General features: G+C 41.9%; 2 protein-coding genes across 3 annotated transcripts in view; both read left to right on the forward strand.

The window, feature by feature from the left end:
- The window catches only part of poc1bl (POC1 centriolar protein homolog B (Chlamydomonas), like), a 34,212-nt gene extending 28,396 nt beyond the window's left edge, over nt 1-5,816 (forward strand). For both annotated transcript variants that reach the window (XM_068575437.1, XM_068575436.1), the window contains exons 8-11: nt 1,828-1,959; nt 2,614-2,724; nt 3,937-4,089; nt 4,183-5,816. In XM_068575437.1, coding sequence (XP_068431538.1) covers nt 1,828-1,959; nt 2,614-2,724; nt 3,937-4,089; nt 4,183-4,314 — 528 coding nt within the window. In that variant the 3' untranslated portion in view covers nt 4,315-5,816. The remainder of the gene's footprint in view (nt 1-1,827; nt 1,960-2,613; nt 2,725-3,936; nt 4,090-4,182) is intronic.
- A 1,982-nt stretch (nt 5,817-7,798) lies between these two features.
- galnt12 (UDP-N-acetyl-alpha-D-galactosamine:polypeptide N-acetylgalactosaminyltransferase 12) lies at nt 7,799-16,931 on the forward strand. Its single transcript, XM_068575552.1, has 10 exons — nt 7,799-8,755; nt 9,068-9,237; nt 10,422-10,611; nt 10,891-11,076; nt 11,256-11,373; nt 11,795-11,971; nt 14,581-14,712; nt 14,964-15,077; nt 15,786-15,941; nt 16,615-16,931. The coding sequence occupies exons 1-10, from the start codon at nt 8,403-8,405 to the stop codon at nt 16,750-16,752; spliced, it is 1,734 nt and encodes a 577-aa protein (XP_068431653.1). The 5' UTR covers nt 7,799-8,402; the 3' UTR covers nt 16,753-16,931.
- Nucleotides 16,932-21,872: the final 4,941 nt, after the last annotated feature.

A 21,872-nucleotide genomic window follows, 5' to 3' on the forward strand; every position in this document is an offset into this window, starting at 1 on the left:
CAAGTTGTGAGGAATGCAAGAAGCTGACCTAAAAATACTCTCTGAATCATATTGGGGAACAAATTTTCATGTTGCTGAGCTCTGTCTTGTTCGTGGCTTGTTTTTTTTTTGCGGCGCCATGCTACACCTTGAATCACCGCGTTACAGTTTTTGCGATTGCTTACCCAAAAGCATCCAAACATTAACTTTTGTAAACATTAATTAAACAAATGCACCAGAAGTATAAACATGTTTTGGCTTTGCACACTTCTTTGAAAACATTACACACTTTTTCTTCCACGAGACAAACACGTTTGAGAATCAAATCTCTTGCAATCATTGTGGGGGAAAAAAATCTTGAAAATTAAAAATGCAAAACATATCTGAAACTGCCAATGCCCAGTTAGGGAGAGAAGGAAGAGGTGGACAAGGATAAGAAGAAAGAGACTAGGGATGACATTGCTTGTGATGTGGGTGTGGTGATAATGCTGGTGTGGTGATGTGGCCAGACCGTGACAGCATGCAGTCTCCAAAACCATCCACCACCCCTTCCAGTAACATTTCTATGTTTACCATTGCACTGTAATTATCTTTGTTTCAGTGCATTTACAGTAACATACTGCATTGGTTTAGTCTAGCGTACTAAAGCCAGCAGTGTTTTGGATAGTGCATCAGTGTGCTGCTGCTTTGGTATTTAAATGGTGCATGGGTGCATTTTGTTGCAAAAATGCCATTTTGATAAAGGATGGTTAAGGGGCTCATTTGGCTTGTGGGTAGAGTTTTAAAACCATGAGCTGAATTCCGCAAGTGTGTCAACAATCGCAAAAAAACTGTAATATGGACATACGTACGTTCATATTACGTTATGTTAGATTTTGATGATTTGAACATGATTCACCGGTCGAGGCCTCAACAAATGATGAAGTGCTGACCGTCTGACTAGGTCATATATGTGTGAGAGAGCGTGCACGAGTGTGCGTGTGCCTCTCAGGTTCTGAGCATTGGGCACGATCTAAAATTCATGACCCTCAGTTTCACCAGTCTGAAAAGTACATTATTGATGTTGGGGATCTTTGATCAAACAATTTGTTACCTGGTCAGAGGCAGATTGAACACAGCACTGCCAGACCGGCTCACTGGCTGTAAGTATATTAGTATGTTAACTGACAGCAGAGCCACAGACAATTATAGTTTTGCAATAGTACTCAATTATCTTCCATTAAGCACCTTTAGTTTTTTTTAAAGATGTTCAAACATGTGTATGGCCACTTGACTGTGTCCTCCAGATGCATCACAAGTTAAGGTTGTTACTTGAACCTCATCTAGTGATTCGGTCATTACTTTACTGCTTGTTTTCACTTTGAATATTTCTATCCAGGATTTGGATTGATTTATTTATGGAGAACATACATACAGTTTTAAAAGGATTAAAATTTGTTTGTTGGAGAAACTGAATTGTTAATCCCAGCATCATTTTCTGTGTATTCTAATCTTAAAATGAAAAGTTAGCGACTGAAACTGCACTCAGGCAGCGCAAAGGTGGAAGGTGTTTGAATGATCTGAACTGTAAACCCCTTAGGGAGTTCCCTACCTTAGCAAACACAGCAATTTGTTCTTGCTATAATGTCCTGATGCACTTGACAAATCCAGGATGTAAATATTAACTTTTCTGGTGTGACTGCTTGTTTAGTTTGATCAAGTCCCACAAATAGTGTGCAGTTTGTATCATAATCAAATCAAAGGGTAGATGATGAAGAGATCACGTTATGTTGTCTCTCCTCTAAATAACCTTTAGTATCCTTTCGTGCCTGTGAAAGATGACTTATACATTGTGTGCTTACCTTCCAGGAGACCTATGGGGATGTCTCAGAGCGGTTGCTGCTGAGGGAGAGGCTGAAATGCAACAGCTTTGACTGGTATCTGAAGAATATCTACCCGGAACTGCATGTTCCTGAGGACAGAAAGGGCTGGCATGGGGCTGTGAGTGTCTGCTATCAGTATTCCATTATTTGTCTTGTTACAATCGAAGTGCAGCTTGAGTGTTTCATTCACACTGATCACACATCAGCCCAGTGACTGAAGTCAAAAATAAATGGCACTGCAGTTGTTTCCTGCTTTCTTTGTTCCATTCACGGTGAGTCTGAAACTGGGTGTTAGGTTGGAGCAGGACATGGGAAAATCCTGTTGAAAGTGAGAAGGCTGCACCCGGACAAAAGGCTTCAAAAGCCATTTGGACTGGGCTCAAGATCATAAAAACCCAGACACTTGATGGACTATTAAAGTACACCATGTTGCCACCTGATTCACCTTGACAGCTGTGATGTCACCTGTTTTATTCAACCAGGGCATTGAAAACACTTATGCACAACAATAGCACTGAAACTTAGTGATGTAATCTGAAACTATGGCAGTTCCTCAACACAAGAGGAAGGTGAAAACGGGCCAATTTCACATTGTGTGTGCGTGTGCGTGATAATTTAATCCGAGGTCTGATTCTCGCAGCTTGAGCGGTGCGGTTCCGGTCGTGACCTCACACCTGCCTGCAAAGAAATACAACCACCTCGAGAAACTGCTCACATCAATAAACCACATCATTTTAATTTTAATTGCTATGTATTGTTCTCCTCCTGCCAGGTGCGAAGCTCAGGAATAAACTCTGAGTGTCTGGACTACAACTCCCCAGAGCACAATCCCACAGGTGCCCACCTCTCTCTGTTTGGCTGCCACGGTCAGGGAGGTAACCAGGTACATTCGGCATTTCACACCTTGTTAACCTCGTCTCTCACCCTCCTTCCCATGCACATATTCTCTCATGTCGCAATCTCGTGGCACAGTGGGAGGTGTGTCTTGAAATGTCAATGCTCTCTTGTAACCCCTACAAGGAGCTGCCACAGTTGATTCACAAAAGAAACTTGTTGTCTGCCGGTGTGTCCAGCATAACTTGAATTTAATGAAAGAAAAGTATGAAATTGTGCCCACACAGACCCCAATATATGGGGCTATTGAATCACAGGTGCTTCCAAACTGAATGCCTGCCAACTCCAGTGGTGGATAGTTCAGCAACCAGCAGATTATTTGTCTGTGAGAATGTATATTTAATAATGGAGTCAGACAATAGGGAGGGCTTCTCTCTGTGAATCGCCAACCTGCTTGATATCTCTGATTACCCCGCTGATGGGCCGCATCAGGTGTCCCCAGTCACATAGAGCATCATGTGTGACTGAAAATCAATGTTTGGATGGCTCCCCGCTGAAACAAAAGCCTTGAAGCCTCCCTCTTGCTCCTCGTTTGCTGGCACACATAAGAACCACGTTCCATTTAAACGATACATGAGCCTCGCCGGCTGAATCAATGGCACACACTGAGTAAATAAGTTTAAAGCCAGACACGGGGCCCCTGAGTGAGTCTTTTATTAGGAGCTACCATTATGGGCCCTGGTGCACCTGAAAGATGTATGAGATGTAAAGAGAAGGATGGGAGAAGATTGATTACTTGACCCTCCGTTTAATGGGAAGCCCAGGGAGGGTTGCATGGCCAGGATGTTGAAGTGACACTGGAGAGGGGAGAGTTGGGTTTGTGTTCACGTCAGGTTGATTGAGAGGGCCAAGGCCTTGTCTTGACTGATGAGATGCCTTGACAGGCACGCAGACATGCCATGCAATGGTGGCTTAGTGAGGACTAGATCCCACAGCATCATAAGATGAAAAAATCCTGTAATCCTGGTCGGAAAAAAACATGCCAGACTGCACTACTGTGCTGCTGAAAGGCTTTCCTAATACAAAAAGAGAGATTAAAGTAGAAGGAGAGTATGGACCAAAACTATTTAAAAGGAGGTGGAGCTTTTCTCTTAGTCACTGTTGTTTTTGCAGTTGGATTTCACGGCAAAAGGAACATAATTACACACCTATTAATGCGGTATGTGCAGAGCAAATAACCACAGTATTTCTTCTGCTCCAGTACTTTGAATACACGAGTCAAGGGGAGATCCGCTTCAACTCGGTGACAGAGCTGTGTGCTGAAGTTATTGAAGGACAGATCTCCATGAGTATGAGGCACTGCCCTGTGGATGGGGAGCTTATACCTCCGAGTATCACCTGGAACTTCAAAACGGTATGGATTGACACTCTCTCTCACACCCGTTATAAACTTCACACACAATCGTATCCTCTCTCTAATCTAAACGTTCTCTTTCGAACCTGTCAGGACGGCACCATCCACCACCCTCACTCTGACTTGTGTGTGACAGCCTACCGCACACCAGAGGGCCGAACAGACAGCCAGATGAGGCGGTGTATCCCAGGAGACCAAAACCAGCAGTGGAAGTTTGAGTGGTAGGAGGAGGAAGTAGGAAAGTAGCAGGGAACCTCAAGTGGCCTTCGTTTACCATAGTGCAATTACTACAGGGGATGTCTTCCAGCGGGAAAGGTGGTGAAACAGTCACTTCAAGCCAAGGAATCACCCAATTTAGAGCTTTTGTACCCGTTTGAATGACTGAATAAGTGCAGATTGTGGAAGAATGAATGAGAATTGCAAGGCGAGGTTTATTTGGTCTTTTTAAGGAGACTGACTGAACTAGAGACTTTTACTTTCGTGTTACTTCATCCAAGTGCCTCTGCAACCAAAATGGAGTCAAGGGCACAGCTAAAGTGTCATTACTGTCTCTAACGCAACCACTTGAAAGCAGTGAAACGGATTTGACTGTCCAGCACATGAAGAAGTGCCTTTTAAGGATATTGAAGCTTTTTTTGAGAAAACAACACGCAAAATCTTGCTGCACTACAAAATGTTCCCTAAATGTGCAATTAAGATTAATTATTATTGTTGAATAATCATGTTTGTTTGTGAAGTTGTCAAAAAGAATAACCAGTTTTTAAAGATGGGCTGCTTAAAAAAGGCACAGCGTTTTGCCACAAACCATCTACTTCCTGCTTCATCATGTGAGGGGGAAGTCGGGAGAGAGCCTGTGGTCATACTAGACTGCTTCTTAATTCTGTCTCGTGTCTGTGGAGCCAGTTCATGGGAGAATGCAGCCCGAACAAGACTTGAAGCATTCATTAAGCATTTGTACTAGGTGCAATTGGGCCCATCGGGCTTAGTGAGTCGACAGGAATGTTTTAATATATTCTTTCCTCTTGTGTAAAATGTAGGATACCCTCTAAACTTATCTGTCACTGTGCCTTAAAAGGTTGTCACTCTTAAAAAAAACAACTGTTTTTTACCAAGATGAAATCTACTAGAGAATGTCAAATGTATGTAGAAATGTGTTTAAATGCTAAAAACTAAAACAGCACTGGTTTGACACCCTTGAACACAAAAACCTTTAAAGGGAGAGACATTTTTAATGAATTTGTTCAATGTGGCAGCGCCTGACTGTTATGTTAAGACTCCTTTCTGTAAACCGTACTTGAAGAAGCATCCATAACACTTGTGTTTTTTTTGTTTTGTTATTTTCACACTGAAGACCTATTGGCCTTTCTACTGGGATTCAGTGACTAGGAGATACATTGTCACTGTTGTGGAAATGTTTGTTGAATTGCAGCTGAATTTTCCGAAGACTGCTTATCGCTGAGCAATGTTTGGCGTCTGTGGTCCTTTGAAATTATGAAAATGAAAAATTCCTACTCGACAATGGATACAGTAGGTACACATGTACGATGACGCCTGTTTTGTGTTACTTTTGTAAATAATGTTTGTTTTAAGGGACCAAAGTGGGACAGTGCACCTTTTTAAAACTACTGATAATGCAAAAGGGATGGTGATAGTAATGATTATTTGATAAGAAGAAGAGGGTGACTGCAGTGGGATGGATGTTTCAATGACAATGAAAGCTATTTGGATGGTTGAGATAATTAAAAAAAACTAACCACAGATGCATAGTGTCATTCTCTTTGTTTCTATCTCAGCAACAGCAACCGCTTTTATCTTGTTTGCTGATGCAAGCGATGCCACATACAAAAAAAGAAAACGACTCTGCACCAGGTTCATTACCTGCACCTTTTTATTGTGTGGAAGCTGAAGCGACAACATTAAACAGGTGTGTTCATTTTATAAAGACTGGCATCTCCTGAAAATCTGCCAGGGCATCACAATGCCTGTTCCACTCAGACAGGGATTTTAGTATCAGTCATTTGGCACCACCTACTGGTAGAAAGGTAAATTACATTAACTTTCACTGGCTTTAGAGTCATGGTCAGGAGGGGAGTTCAAATTTGTGATGATGGAAACCATTGAGACCAAATGGTGTAAGATTAAAGTCATGTTTTAGTTGCATATTATCCACTTTATTGTCTGTCCCTGGGTTCAGATAATGATAAGTCACTCTAAGCAACAATGTACTGTGCATTAAACATACGGTTTGTTTAGGCCCTTGAATATTTAGCGCACCTATTGTTTGTTATACGTGGCTGTAGACACACAAAATCACACTGCACAAATCTGCATTTATGCTATAAATAGTCCGGTAACTGTTGACTACTGTATCCTCTTGATGCTGCTGCAGCTTTCCTCCTTAGACCTGCTGTATTAAGTTAATCTTCTCCATCTCCTTCACGAGACTCCTCCAGCTATGAGGATTCTCTAACATGGAATCTGGAAAACGTTTGGCTTCCTCTATCGGACTAAGAGAGGATCATATCAAACCCAAAAGGTGCAAATACAGCTCATTCGTTTCCATGTTAATATGTTTGCACCAATTATCTGCTGCATTGTTTTCAATTATCTGGACCTGAATGAAAACGCCCTCATGCATCAACATTAGTGATATATTTCCACACTCCGGCTGACTTGTTGCCTTCTCATGTCTCTTTGTAGTTTTTACAATATGAGTACTCGATCAAACATTCTGCCACTCAAATTACCTTCTCGCCTTGAACAATATGTCCTTAATTATTTAAAATTTTAATTTGCTTAACCATACATTTTGTGTCGTATTTCATCTTTGGTGTCAAGAGTTTTTTTTTTGATATCAGTTTTCATATGAGAAACAACTGGCTGCATAATAAATATGACCACCAAGGTAAATGATTTCCAGGTTTGGGTACTGGGTTCTCCCAGAGTCAGGGAGGAGGTTTTAGAGTGATATAGAGTTATGAGGTGTATAAAAATGTGTCTTATCTTATTATTGTAAGGACTGGATTATCCAGTAAACAGCGGTTACAATTGTATGGTCCACTTATGTTTACTAAATGTTCAATAAACCAACTATGTGTTTCTGGTGTTTGCGAAAACACTTATCGGGACATAAGCTCAAAGTGTCTGTTCGTGATTAATTATTAAATATCTCAGGCCATAATAAGCGCCCCCTAAGGTAAAAAAAGAAAGAAAAGATTTACCTGCACTGGTAACTTTCAACTTTCATCAAGTCACTGGAGCTACCGTATTCATCTTCCTGTTCTACTGTGTTACATTCAAAGTAAAAGTGCGTTGCAATCCGAGGACCAAAACCAAAATGCCTTATTATTTCTAATTATATATATAAAAACGTATAACATGTGACATATGACTCACATGTGTCTTCATGATTGACCTTTATCTATGTAACATCTATCTCCCACACCCTCCCCCACCTCTGATTTTACTGATGATCACATCCCATCGTTTTCCTCACTGTTTTGAGTTTTATTGCCTCCATTTTATTTGTAATAAATTACTTAATATTTGCCTTTAGTCTGCGTCTCCTGAACCAGATCGTCATTGCCGCATTTTGCTTGCCGTGTAGAACTTTACTTTGAAATTCTTTAACCGGAAACATCGTTGCGAGCGCTACTCACTTGACGGCGGGTTTAACATAATTCAAGTTCAAAGAGCCGCGAGACACACTTCTGCCTGATTACAGTTTGGTAATACTCAGGTATTTATCGCGGTAGGATGTGTCGGAAACTCATCGCAACGTTGAGGGCGAGTTAAAATGCGTCATTGTTTCATTTTAACGTTGAATGTCCTCAATGAAAACTAAGAAAAAAGTGTGGAGAAAGTTTTCGACGTCACCTGGATTTGTTCCCAGTGGGAGCCCGCAGGTTAGGCAGCTAATCCCACGGGACAGCTAGTTAGTTTAATCCGAGTTTGTTAATCCCTTCACAATACTCCAGCACACCGTTGAAAGGAGTCGAGGAGGGGGGAGGAGTGTCCTACTCTCAACGTCCGTCAGCAGAAAAACTTCAAGGTTTCCGCTGCACAAATCACCAAAAACTCTCCGGTCCGGTCCATGGACACCTTTAAAGACTGTAAAGAGACTTGACTTCACAGAAAGACGCATCTGTTGCGCCTAAAGGAATGCGGAGTAAACGTGAAGTCGCAAAACGGAAAGGGCACGAGGTCGGTATACAAAACGGGTTCACGTCACTCGGGGAGTGAAGTTGGGTGTCAGCAGAGTGCGGCTCCTCTGGGCATGAGTTTCAGCACTGAGGAAGGAAGGAAGCGACACGATGGCAAAGTGCGGAAGAAGGAATCGACCTAAGTTGCTTTTTTTCCTCTTCGGCGTCTCTTTGGTGGGATACCTGATCTTTTCCAGACACAACACGGGGGACGTGAGCGCGACGAATAGACGAGAGGCCCCCGGAGAGCGAGAGGTGGGCAATGAGGAGCTCAAGAAACCCGTGTACGAGAGGCCCCCCTCGGATGCCCATGCTCTGGGGGAAATGGGGAGAGCCGTTAAACTAAACCTGAAGGATGAGGAGAGAAGAAAAGAGGAGGAAAGCATAAAAAAACATCAAATCAACACTTATGTCAGTGATAAGTTGTCGTTACACCGGAAGCTGCCAGAGAGATGGAACCCACTGTAAGTCATTATGCAACATAAACACTATTAACTCTACTGGAGATCAAGAGAAAACTCTGCACTGTGAATGACAAGAACAGACAAACAATACAGTTGCTTAACTGCCATTATAGTTCTTTAATGAGTATTTGTTGCTGGAGAATGACTGCTGCTTGCCATTTGATTAAGTATATTTACTTTAGTATACAGGCTTAAGATGCACAGTAGTGTTTGATATGAATCTCATGGTGTTGTCTTTAAAAACCAGTGACACAAATTTCACCTGCTCCCTTTCATTCTCCCACTAACATGCACATTCTCCCGACATGGCAGTTGCAGAGAGCTGAGGTATGACTACCGGTCGCTGCCCACCACCTCCGTGGTCATCGCCTTCTACAACGAGGCCTGGTCCACCCTGCTGAGGACGGTCCACAGTGTGCTCGAGACGTCGCCCGACATCCTGCTGAGAGAGTTGGTGCTGGTGGACGACTACAGCGATAGAGGTACACAAACACAGACTGATGGAGGGAGACAGAGAGACTGATGCACAGGCAGAGGGCTCTGTGGGTGGGAAGTTTAGCTCATTGACAGTCAGACACAATGAGGAACAAAGACATGTGGAAAGAACTGGTTTGTCCAATCGTGAGAAAGGAGGACAGTAGGTATGACAATTAGGAATGTTAATTATAGACACAGAGAGGTGTTGACAGGCGTAAGGTGTAGATAAAGGTACATTCTATTTGCATCCAAATATCTGAACACGGATCTCAATGTCACATGTCTGGGCAAATTGTTATATATTTATGTAACGTTATTTCCATATACAGATTCCAAAACCTCTTGGAAAATTATGTGATAATCATTTCGAACAGTATACATGTAAATTGCATGAATGGTATTTTGAAGGTGTGGTAAATAGTTTTGAGCACAGTGCTACTAATCAGACTCATGATGAGACATTGAGATACAGTGGTTCGAAAACGGTTTGGTTACACCCATGCGGGTGAAGCAATGCTTTCCTTTCCTTCTGCCCCTGTGATGGTCCTGCTTTATACTGTTTCACTTGAGCAGGAGGTGTGGAGGCCGAACACTATTCACATTCACATTTTTAGAGGAAATCATTGGAATAGATCTGTACAGATGTGTTTATATCCTATCCCTTAAATCAACATACAAACTCTGAGTCATCAGTACAGCGTAAATGAAGTGCTGACGTTATCCACCCAAAGTACTGTTTCAGACAGATGGATGATCTGAATGTAATTATTATGTATCAAAGGTCAGAAAGAAAGTAAATACAAACAAAGAAACATTCACCTGAGATAATACAAAAATACCTTCACGTGGCAATAATAATAATAATAAGGAAGGAGCTAGTCAATAAGTGCCAGTCAGTACTACTCTACAATCTTAAATGGGTAATTATGTGAAAATTAACTTGATTAATTGCACTTAAAAAAACATTTGAAAGGTTTCTGGCAAGTCTGTACTCACTTTAAAGAATATAAGTAAATATTTAAAGAATGTTAGTATCAATAAAAACTGGAAAGCACTACTTACCTTTCTTTTTTTAATCAGCTTTCAGTGCAACAACACACACACACACACACACACACACACACACACACACACACACACACACACAAAATGTGTTTTTAATTCTTTTTTTGTACTTGATTTCCTGAAGCTCATCTGAAAGAGCCACTTGAGAAGTACCTCTCAGGTTTGAGGAAGGTGCATCTGATCCGGGCCACCAAGAGGGAGGGGTTGGTGCGGGCGCGGTTGCTAGGGGCGTCTATTACCACGGGTGACGTGCTGACCTTCCTGGACTGTCACTGCGAGTGTCATGAGGGTTGGTTGGAGCCCCTCCTCCACAGGTTAGAAACACCCTCAGCAGGAAAATGTACTCATTCTCTTTAGTATTTTATCAACGTGTGGCATTGAGGTTTGAAAGACTGTCTTTTAGCACAACTGCAGTTTCACAGATTGAATCTCTGAATCTCCACCAGCCAGCTGAAGGGGAGCTGTTATGCGTCTGACTCTGCATGCATAGTCGCTGGGCTCTCTGTAGAGAAAGGGCAGCACTTAAAGTTGACACCGACATCTGAGAGGATCAAGAAGCACTGTCAACAGCTTTTCTCTCATTTCCTCTCCAGGATCAAGGAGGAGCCGTCAGCTGTGGTGTGTCCCGTTATTGACGTAATCGACTGGAACACCTTCCAGTATTTAGGGAACCCTGGTGAACCACAGATTGGGGGGTTTGATTGGCGGTTGGTCTTTACTTGGCACGCTGTCCCAGATTATGAACAGAAACGCCGTCGCTCGGCCGTTGATGTCATCAGGTGTGTGTGGAACCTGTTGAGGAAACTATCACATGTGAACACTTTTTAAGGATAACTTAACAGAATAGGCTCCACAGTTGAACCTCTACTGTCAGCTGGTATTAAAGTATTAACGTCACAGATGATTCATAATGAATAAATCCAAGGGAATTATCATCTGATGGGTTTTTTATCCTCAGGTCTCCTACTATGGCAGGTGGTCTGTTTGCTGTGAGCAAGAACTACTTCCATTACCTAGGGACATACGACACAGGGATGGAGGTGTGGGGAGGAGAGAACCTGGAATTCTCCTTCAGGGTAAGAAAGTGTGTGTGAGTGTGTGCATGCATGTGTGTTACATGTGTACACGTATTCTGCATGTGTAAAGTTTGAAGCAAAATAGGTACAATTCATACACTGTGACCATATTGACATGAAAAATGCACGTTTTAGTGTGCACAACGGCACCCAAATCTGGTTTACATTTAAAGGGACTCCTCCATCCTGAAAGAATTATAACTCGACAACCAGTGAAAACAGGCCAAATATTCTAATACTAAAAAATGTGTAATTTCCCCAAGGGAAGGAGCCAAAAATATTTCCCTTTAACAACAAAACCACTTTTCTGTTTCCAAGTTCTTCACAACAAGGCTCTGCTTTGTGTTGAGGGATTGATTCACAGCTGAGAGTCTAAACAAATCCTCGTGGTGATGGTGGTGATGTTGTTGATGTCTCTTAGATTTGGCAGTGTGGGGGCAGCCTGGAGATCCACCCGTGCTCCCATGTGGGTCATGTGTTCCCTAAAAAGGCCCCTTACTCGCGGAGCAAAGCTCTGGCAAACAGCGTGAGAGCTGCTGAGGTCTGGATGGATGAGTACAAAGAGATCTACTACCATCGAAACCCCCACGCACGACTGGTGAGTGCACAGATGGTGCATGTGTATGTGCTAATGCTATCAAATACAGCAGATTATTTGTTTGAATGATACATTGTTTCCTTTATTCAATAGAGAGGAAGACGGTACATATATTAATAATCTGTTAGATTGAGTAATCACTGGATTCCACCGTTGTACACACTCACAGTCCCACACCTGCTCAAATTAACACATCTTCACAAATTACACATGCACGCACAAACACGCACACGCGCACACACACACACACACTCCACTCCCGCTGTGCTGTAAAAGCTCCCCTGATTAAGTGACACTTGGGATACATGAGTGAGAGACACCCAAGGTGACAGGGGTGTGAGGGCGTTCCGGTGTGTGATTACCACCTTTCCGTGCCACTCGGTGCCAGCGGGTGTCACCCACCTGTCCTTGACAGGGTGAGAGCAGTGCTAACCTATCGTGCCCTACTTTGGTGTGTGTTTGGAGGGAGGTAGTAGTGTAGTTGTGTGGCAGTGTAGTTAAGAGGAGAAGCCCTCTAAACACAGATCAGGTGGCGCTCATCTCCCTGAGAGGAGATAGCCCTGCCAACCTCGCTGTGGCTCGGCGAACCCAATACACCACAGCCTCCAAACAAACACTGTCGCTCCCAGTAGGTAGTAGCATGCTCATTCATACGATGCAATATATTATATTAAACCAGATTCAAAAGCTTGTTCCTCTGGCATTTCCAGTAGTTTATGAATTCCAGATACTTGGGTGTTGATTTTGTTGAACCCCTGAAGCCTTTTTTTTAATCCCTGTTGTAAATTTGAACAGTAATTTCTCAAGATATTCTTTGCACATTCCTACTTCATCTCTTGGAGCTTGCAGCAACACACACCCTTCAGGTTTAATGGACTTCCTCTACTAATGTTTAAATTCAGCAGCAGGATGTTTTGTGTGTGTAATTTAGTGCTTGAGGTCTGGTAGGACTAAATTGGTTGGTTACAAACCCACAATCTAAGTAACTTGAGTCAGTCTCAGCATATATTATTGTCTTCTTTTCATATTTCCACTTGAGTCGAGTTAATAAGTCACCTCTCAGTACGTGTGAGTCATGTTTTAACCTCTTGGTTAATAAATAATATGCTTTCGTGATTTCTAAAATAAACAAGATTAAAAATGCAACAGCGGACACGAACAAAAGAGTGACTCTGTATCTATTGTTTCCATACTGTCGCTTTATTGTTCCCTAATTGGTCTCTTGTGTAAATCAGATTATCTTCTAGCTACTTAAGTTTCTTCAGTGTCCCCTTACTGATCCATAAACTGGATTGTCATCGGACTGCGAAACACTCTTACGTTGGTCCGCACCAGCGGTTGCTGTGTTCTCTGATGGTCCTTACTGGTCCTTCCCATTACGGTAACAACGGACTCTCTCCTTTGGGAATCTGTCTCTTGAGCTAATAAATTGATCAAGTACCAATTAAAGCGCTGTTTGGGAAAACCACCAACATCCATCATCCTGCACTGCTTCCTCTAGCAGGGAAGGTCTCACCCACCAACGAGTTGAGACTCTATTCTTCCCTTCATGGTAAATCACCCGTCTTGATCGCCGTGGTGTGTGGGTATAACTGCGTAACTGTGTATGCGCAAAGGCATTTACATGAGCATGCATCCATGCATAAGCTGACATGAACACACATAGATGCACGTTGTTTCTCTTAATCTGGTTTGATGGGTCTTCCATTAAAACCTGTTAATTCACTCAGAGGCGGTGGCTTACAGGAAACCTCGCGCTTAATTAAACAGAGAGGAGTATTTTATTTTTTGTGATCATCCATTTACAAAAGCTACAGTTAGAATTGTGCTCCCCATACTGCTGGCATGGCTGCAACCGTGACAAGACTACCCTGCAGATTTTCAAATGACCTTTACATTAAATTGACCATTTTAGCACTGAAAATATTGACATTTCGATGGACTAAATTACAACCACATCTACTTAGTATTCTGATGTCAAAGTAGAATCTTGCATCAATAGATGCTCAGCTCAAATGGGCTTACAAGGCAGACCATCAATTTCCATGTGCATAAGTGTGAAACCAAATATACAAATTATAGGAAAACTTGAACTTATTCTGTATGGCTTCATACTTGACATAAATCAAATAAACTGATCCCATATTTGTGTGTGCGAGTCATTCAGCTAATTTGCCTAATTTCTCAAGCTTTTGAAATAAAACTGAAGCCCATAAAATGCCACTTAGTTCTCCTTTTCATCAAACCCAAAAAGTTCAGGATTTTTCTGCATTCATACGAATGGACAGAGGCGGCAACGGAGCTCGCCAAAGTGTGCACTGCTACGTCCTTCAAAACCACACCCATTCCAGGTGAAATGCAGAGTTCAAGGAGAAACTTGTGAGACCAAAATGAATAAGTTGTTTTCCGTTTGTCATCAGTAATGTAATTATGTTGAATCAAGAAACAACTATAGATGGTGCTATTGTGTACCATTTCAGCAACATTGCCATGTTATATCCATTTTACAGCAATTCTGTTTGACCTACTGTAGGATCTCAGGTTCTTATGGCAGAAAGATGGAGGTAATATAATGCAATGGAACTGTCCTTTGTGGTCTTTGTTTCCAGGAGGCCTTTGGAGACGTGACCGAGCGAAAGAAGCTTCGAGAGAAGCTGGGCTGTAAGAGCTTCAGGTGGTATCTGGATAATGTTTACCCCGATATTCACATCCCAGACGATCATCCAGGCATGTATGGAATGGTGAGAACACATCTGAGTCACTGATCGTCGGCTTTTAATTAAACTATGAATTTAACCATTCTCACCAGTTTGATTGAATTGAATCAAGCCGAGCAATGTAGTTGAGAGACAAATAATATACGTGTGATATTTACAATAAGATTATCTTCAGCATGGATTTCCTCACCCACATACTGGCTTCTGCAATCTCTATTTTATCGGTATCTGAAAAGATTTATTGGCGTGACTGTCTGATTTTGTGCTCATTATAGCTGAAGAACCAGGGCAAGAAGAACTACTGCTTTGACTACAACCCTACAGATGAAAACAGAGTGGTGGGCCAAAGGGTCATCCTCTACACGTGTCATGGCATGGGTCAGAACCAGGTAATGGACTTCAGTCTTTCAGGCCAATAGCTTTATAATGTTTCCTGATGCCTTGTGAAAAGATACTTCCGTTTGCTTGAATGTAATGGACATTAAAAATGTCTTAATTCTAGCATTGTAAAATCTCACTTTTATTTATGAACTATAGAGTTATGTTTCCTCTTAAACACATAACAATGTATGGGGCAAAACAAAGTATAATGTGTGTTTTCTATTTTCCTAAGTAAGTATTATTATCAATAGCTGCTGGACTCTCAAAGCCATCTTATTTCACAGTAAACCACACGGGTGTGTAGATGGTAAATCTGGGAATAGTGGACTAGTTTTCCTATTCCAGGCTATGTTGGCCTTGCTGATACAAAGGAAAGTGCTTTTCCCAACACCCCTTTTCCTCTGTGGTTTTGATCGTCCAGGAAGCACTTTGAAATGTGCCTTTGTTATTGCAGCCGTCCTCTGTGGACAGATGTCTTGTCTGTGGGAAGACGGCTCAGCCGTACTTGTTGTGTGTCCATCAGTTGATTTGAAGGGAAAACTTCCCTCTTGAGTCACATGCTTAAATCATGATCTGCCCTTTAATCTTTTTCTTCATCAGAAATAAAAACAAGTGAGATTTTAAATATTTCATTGAAAAAGGGAGTTGAATGTTTGTTTGACGTTACACATTATTATGTGCATGAAAAGATTTAGAGCTCTTCTGTCCTCCTGCAGTTCTTTGAAATGTCGCCGGACGGTGAGATCCGCTACAACACACGGGCACCTGCTGGATGCGTTGTGGGCGACAACATCAGCGGCTACCTGGACCTCCAACTGTGTAGAAAACGAGGACAACCTCTACCTGCAGACCAGAAGTTTGTCCTCAGAGAGGTAAGATGGTCAACCCAGATGTAACCAAAGAGGCTGTCGTGTCCCTTCTGTTTCTTTCTCCTCGTACACGTGAAATATAAATATGTGAGGATCTTTTTTTCATTTCTAAAAATCTCATTGTTTAGTCTGCTTTTGGCAACATATGTATAGTTGCCTTATCAAGTAGAATGCACTGTACAATCTGCAACATTAGTTCATTTTAAATTTATACAATAATGATGTCAATCCTTTCATTGTTATAACTGGATTGAAGCTGAGAATAGAATCGTGACTTCCCCTCCAGCGGCAAAATCTAAATCATGCCACAGTCGAAGTCATGCCAAGTACATAGCTGAGCTACTCCAAAACTAAGGCTGGTATTATAACTATAAACTGTAAATGACGGAGCACTAGCAGACGGGCTACACCACACACTGCCGCAGGTTGTTTCACACAGTCTCGTCCCACCGCGCTGTGATTAAACCGCTCTGTGGGCAGAATCTGTGTTCAGATATGAAGCTTTGCTGTTCTTAAAATAGTGAAGCAGATTAATCATGATGTAAAACTGATAAATATAACATATTATCTTCTAGCCTTGTCCTAAAGTTACTTTTTTAACTAACCCAAACTCTGTTTTTGTATTGTATCACCCATATTTATTTATAATGCACGTTCTGCTCCTGACTGTTTTCAGGATGGGAGGCTGCTCCACACGTTGAGCCAGAAGTGTGTTGAGGCGGTAGACAAGACGGACAACGGGACGCCAGCCCCCTCACTCCAACCCTGCTCTGACAGCCTCCTCCAGAAGTGGTTATTTGAGGAGAGAATGTAACGGTATCGAACGAGAATGCATTTTTCATTCAGGGCGGATATCCTGAGGAGGGATATGGGTGGATGTTGATATGTTTGCCGTGCCCTGAACGAAGACCAAAGGGGGAAGCTTCCTTGCTCTCTTCCAAAATTCAACATTTGCACATTTATGTGCTAGCTGGATATAATGGACCAATCTGAAGAGCTTTGAGAGAATATATATATATATATATATATATATATATATATATATATATATATATATATATATATATATATATATATATATATATATATATATATATGGGAATCATTTTTCTTGGACGCTGTTGCTGGGAGACGGGAGCCTGGTGAAATATATGTATTGTTTTTGTAATCAAGGAGGATTATTGAGAAACTGCACAATTGTACATGCTGACATTTTTCTTGTTTGACATTTACCCACTCCAGTACTGGCCCGATCTTCCAGATCCGTTGAACTCACTTGCTTTATGCAAAACACTGAAACAGTGTGTACGTCAGTCGTAATGCATTAGCACATTGTGAAGCTTCTTCGCCTCTAGAGGGGGCCAACGCTCCTCTCTGCAAGTTTCTATCTTTCCTTCTTTTCTCTCTTTGCTGAGAGAAAGTGGGACAAATCTTCAGGTATTTTGTTCAGAACCTTTTTAGGACTTTTGATTGCGTTGTACTCTTGCATACCAGTGGCTTAGAAAAAGCTGTGGATCACAGGAATTATGCGAGTACCTAGTAGCTCTTCAACTTAATCACCCAACTACTGATACCAGGAGGACCTCCAGTCGTCTTCTGTTCGGCTTCTAAAGAAGACAGTTTTCAATACAAATCTAACTTTAAAGTAAAATGACATGACATGGGTAATTTAGTTTTTTACAGCGTCTCTACTCTGTGTTCTTTAAATGATGCAACTTCAGCAGACTTAATAATATAATATTGTCTTTCATATTTATATTATCTTTATTTTTCATCAACTATGTTTATTTAACATTATGTTTTTAGATAAGAATAAATTAATTATGTGTTATTTCAAAGCGAAGATGCAGACATTATTAATTAAGTCATAAATACAAGAACATATTTCTTAATGTTGGTAAATGCAAATTATAAGAATAAGATCCTCTTTCCCATCTTTCTTGTTCACTTGAAGCCAAAAGAAAGTGCCTAAATGTAAACAAAAAAACTGCCATATGATTATATTTTAAGATTTCCCTTCAGGAAGATATTTTTGTACTGAATGTATATTTAATCACACAATGAGACTGAAGGCAAATTGTAGTTTGAGTTGTGACAAAGTGTCTGCACACTTCCAATATGTATGCTCTCCTGCTGACAAGACGGTATTCCTCTGAGTGCACATGTATTACTCCTGTGGCTTGTCCTGATTTGTGCACACTGCCTCTCTTTCCATCAGCCAGAATCCAAACTGTAGATCCTTCTGTTGTTGTGGTCACTCGTGAGGCGGTCCCTCCGGCTATGCAGAGGGACCAAGGGAAACACAGCGGAGGAGTAGACAGTTGCTGGTGTCTCCAGAGTGCTGGGGATGCCAGATGGCGTCCTGATTGATTTTCTGGTCCTGTCCCAATTCTTTATCACCACCTCTCCCTCTCGGTGTCAGAGGGGTGCAGCGGCCGACTTATCATTTGGACTCGCGCCAGCCACATCCACCTCAGATGAGCACTTGTTTCTGTGGTCCTTAATGTTTGATTTATGAATGGAAGTCATCGAGAGTTTTTGGCAGCATGGACAGCTAATGGAGGAGTCTGAATGAAGCAATTTGTGACCTCTTTCTAACCATTAACCTTAACAGGCTGTTGGCCTATTGGTCTCAAAGGAGCTTTGCTAGGGTACACTCGTACTGAAATAGATTTTTGCTATTGATTCAGAATGTATACTCGCAGTAAGATAAATGGGAGAGTGAAAAAAAAAACGTTTTTGCCAGGACTTCAGTAGAATCCGAATCCTTTCATCTGCCAAATATAGTGAATGTACACAGTAATGTGCAGGAAAATGGTAACATCTGTGCATATGAGCTCACACAGAAGAAGCCTAAAGGGACAGCGCAATATGTGCTTTACTGAGCGCTCTGAAGTTGTATTTATAATTACATTGTGTAGGCACAAAAGAGGTTCCAGGCGTAATGGATAATGGACAGAATTTCTGGGGTCAAAGTTCTCAGTAATCCATAAAGGTTTTTGCTGGCACTATGAGTGGAGCATGATTGGGCAGACAAAGCTTGCTGAAGTGGAATAGGCCAAATTACCAAAAGGAAGATTATCGTGTGATATAGTGGGAGGAGAGGGGTCACTGTCTCTCGATTGTATGAATGTTTTTGGCGATGAAGTTTGATCTTTGTCAAAAAGTTGGGAAACTGGTTGTTCTTTCGGTGTTCATGGGCCCGGTCAGTCCTGCAGACTGTCATGGAGGTTCCCTGCTGTGATCTAAGACTCAGAAAGCTGCTTCAATGAGTGTCAACCGTGAGAGCTAAGATTCAATATGAAGAGGTGAAATTGCCCTTTTTATATACAGTGTTCATGCTTTTTGCATTTTGTAACACATGGCAAAGCTGTCACTTCCTCTCAGTTTGTGTCTTTCGCCTGCAACTAAAGTATACATATTATATAACCTGTTATTAATGTAGTTATTTATTGTCCCAGTGGCCGTCTCTTATGCAGACACATCCTTCATAATAAAAAAAAATATTTATGCTGCAGTTATATTTTATGGTAATTTAAAAAGGTGCATGCAGCGGCAATAAAATTGCTATTCACCAGTCGAGGATCATATCTCTCTGGCAGGTCATAAGAGGTATTTTATCAACCAAACCCATGTTGTAAACCATTGGGATATTCTAGTGATCTGCTGGAGCACTTCAACCTGTAAAGTGGCCGATTGTCACCTAATGGACCATACTGCTGTTTTACAATAGCTTGGACATGTGCTCTGTTTATAATGGCGATCATTATTATTTAAATGATGAACATGCACAGATACCAATGCTGGAATGTAACACTGTCTGGTGTATTAATGCTGTAAGTAACTCCAGTGGCCTTATATTGTTAATAGAAAGGTAATTAATAATATATTTTGTATTTGGTGGATCCACTCAATGGACCAAATCTGATCAATCAATGTACCCGTTTAACTGTTTACAATCGCAAACACAATTGTAATGTTGTTGTTTTTTATTCTCCTGTTCTTGCTTATTATGTCTCTTGATTTTAATATTAAGTTGTGTGTCTCTAAAATGTGTAACATCATTGGCCGACTATAAATATGAACTATCCTGAACATACTTTTGCTCTCACTGTACTCCATTGTGTAGCCATTAAAGTGTGACTCATCAGCGTCCCCAATGAGCAAAAAACGGCTATCAACTACATTTAGCTGTGATGGAGACCTGAATCAAGATGCTCGGGTGGTAATGAGAGAAGAAATAGAAAAGTGGGGGCTGAGTTTTCCAACCAGATCTGATTGGTTTGATCACCAGCTGCTGAGAGATGGTGAAATGTCGTACCCGCGCCAAGTCGCTCTGTTCCCCCTGGTGTTGACGCTCTAGCCTGCAGTCGCTCTCAATTACCCGCTGATGACGCTCTGCTGTTTCTTTCAGACAATCACAAGTGTGTGTCTATGTGTGTGTGGGTCACGTCTTTGTGACACCGGCATGGTGAATGGTTAATTTAAGCTTATTTTTTTAAAGGATGGTAAAAAAATACCGAGGAGAGGTAAAAGTGTGTCATTCCACACACTGCTAGAAAAAAAAAATAGCATGAAACATTCGTACACCGCATGAGACGAGCTGGTTTCTCCCTCGCACAAGCTGACATGCTCCGATGGAGAACTTGCCAGAAATCTACACATTCTGACAAACGCCACTCGGCTGCTTCCCAGGAAATTGAGAAGCATTGATGCTGCTGTCTCGAGAGCCGTCTCCTCCTAATCTTCCCGGTGCTTTCCCTGTGAGATATGCAGTGCTAAATGGCGCTATAAAATATCCGGAAATTCGTCAAACGCGCCCACGGAAACGCGGCGTGTTTTTGCAATCTCGGCGCACAGTGGCGGCCTCGTATTTGATCCCGTGTTGCACGCATGCAGCATACAGACCCAACACCCCATGTGTGTCTTTAATGATAATGCAGGCTTCAATTGTCAGGGAACGAAGGGAACCATAGGATGACCAGCGCATGCACACACTCACTGATTTTCCACACTGTGTGTCTGTTTCGTTTATGTAATCCCCAATACTCAGAGGAACTCAGGAGCAGTGACTGTTGGCTGCATACATTAGATGACACACTTTCACTTTCAGGAGGGACTCCAGACGGAGCAGTAAACATGTGAGGCCTAGATACAGAGATAGCATTGCATTTCTAATGCAGCGCGGCTGCCTGGCATCTGATTAGGTGGATCATGTAGTGAATAAAGCAGCAAGGCTTCCATGTAGTCACTCAGTCTGTGAATTATTTAAATCAACCATAACCAACTATTCTACAGCCCATCAGTCGTGTCTGAGCGATATTGCAGTTTTCCATGCTCGATCATGCCATTTCCATTTCTAGTAGCTTTTCCAGGAAGTGAGGAGAAACAGCCACAAACCATGCCGTCCTTCAGCACTGCAGGCATTCAGGATTGTGAGCGTAACGGTGAAAAGAAGGGCATTGTAAAACCGAGAGAGACATGGCTTCAGATAAGGTCAGACATGAATTTAAGAGTTTCATGGTCCCACGAAAAACATGCATCTGTCAAGCAGTGACGTGGAACACAAAAGCATGGAAAGAATGATCTGATATGAATGACGCACTCAGCTAGTTTCACATGCGTTCCTCGACTTGACGCCTCTTTCAGCTGAAAGCTTCTTCCGTGTAGGATCGGGCTGATCCACGTCAGTAAAACAGCCGACACGGCATCAAAGGCAGCTTTCTTGTTGCTTAGTCTGGCCTGAGTTACCCCGGCTGTTTTCACAGTGGAGTTGGACCTCGCCACGAGCCGCCGAGGAGCATTTAGGCTTTCCAGAATTTGATTCCAGCTGAGAACTTCACAGATAACGTGAATTGTTTTATTTTTCACCTTCTGCAGTGCAGTGGTTTGATTTCAAAATGCATGCACACAGCGAATGCATCAACTTATAAA

This window comes from Clinocottus analis, unplaced genomic scaffold (genome assembly GCF_023055335.1).
Source record: "Clinocottus analis isolate CAN_PGR_092001 unplaced genomic scaffold, fCliAna1.0.p SCAF_14, whole genome shotgun sequence".
NCBI classification, from domain to species: Eukaryota; Metazoa; Chordata; class Actinopteri; order Perciformes; family Cottidae; genus Clinocottus; species Clinocottus analis.

Excerpts from the sequence above, each read along its gene's own strand:
- galnt12 (XM_068575552.1), top strand. The coding sequence starts at position 8,403 with ATGGCAAAGTGCGGAAGAAGGAATCGACCTAAGTTGCTTTTTTTCCTC. Across the intron at positions 15,078-15,785 it reads ATGGCATGGGTCAGAACCAG|TTCTTTGAAATGTCGCCGGA; the intron begins GTAATGGACTTC and ends GTCCTCCTGCAG. Across the intron at positions 15,942-16,614 it reads AGAAGTTTGTCCTCAGAGAG|GATGGGAGGCTGCTCCACAC; the intron begins GTAAGATGGTCA and ends GACTGTTTTCAG.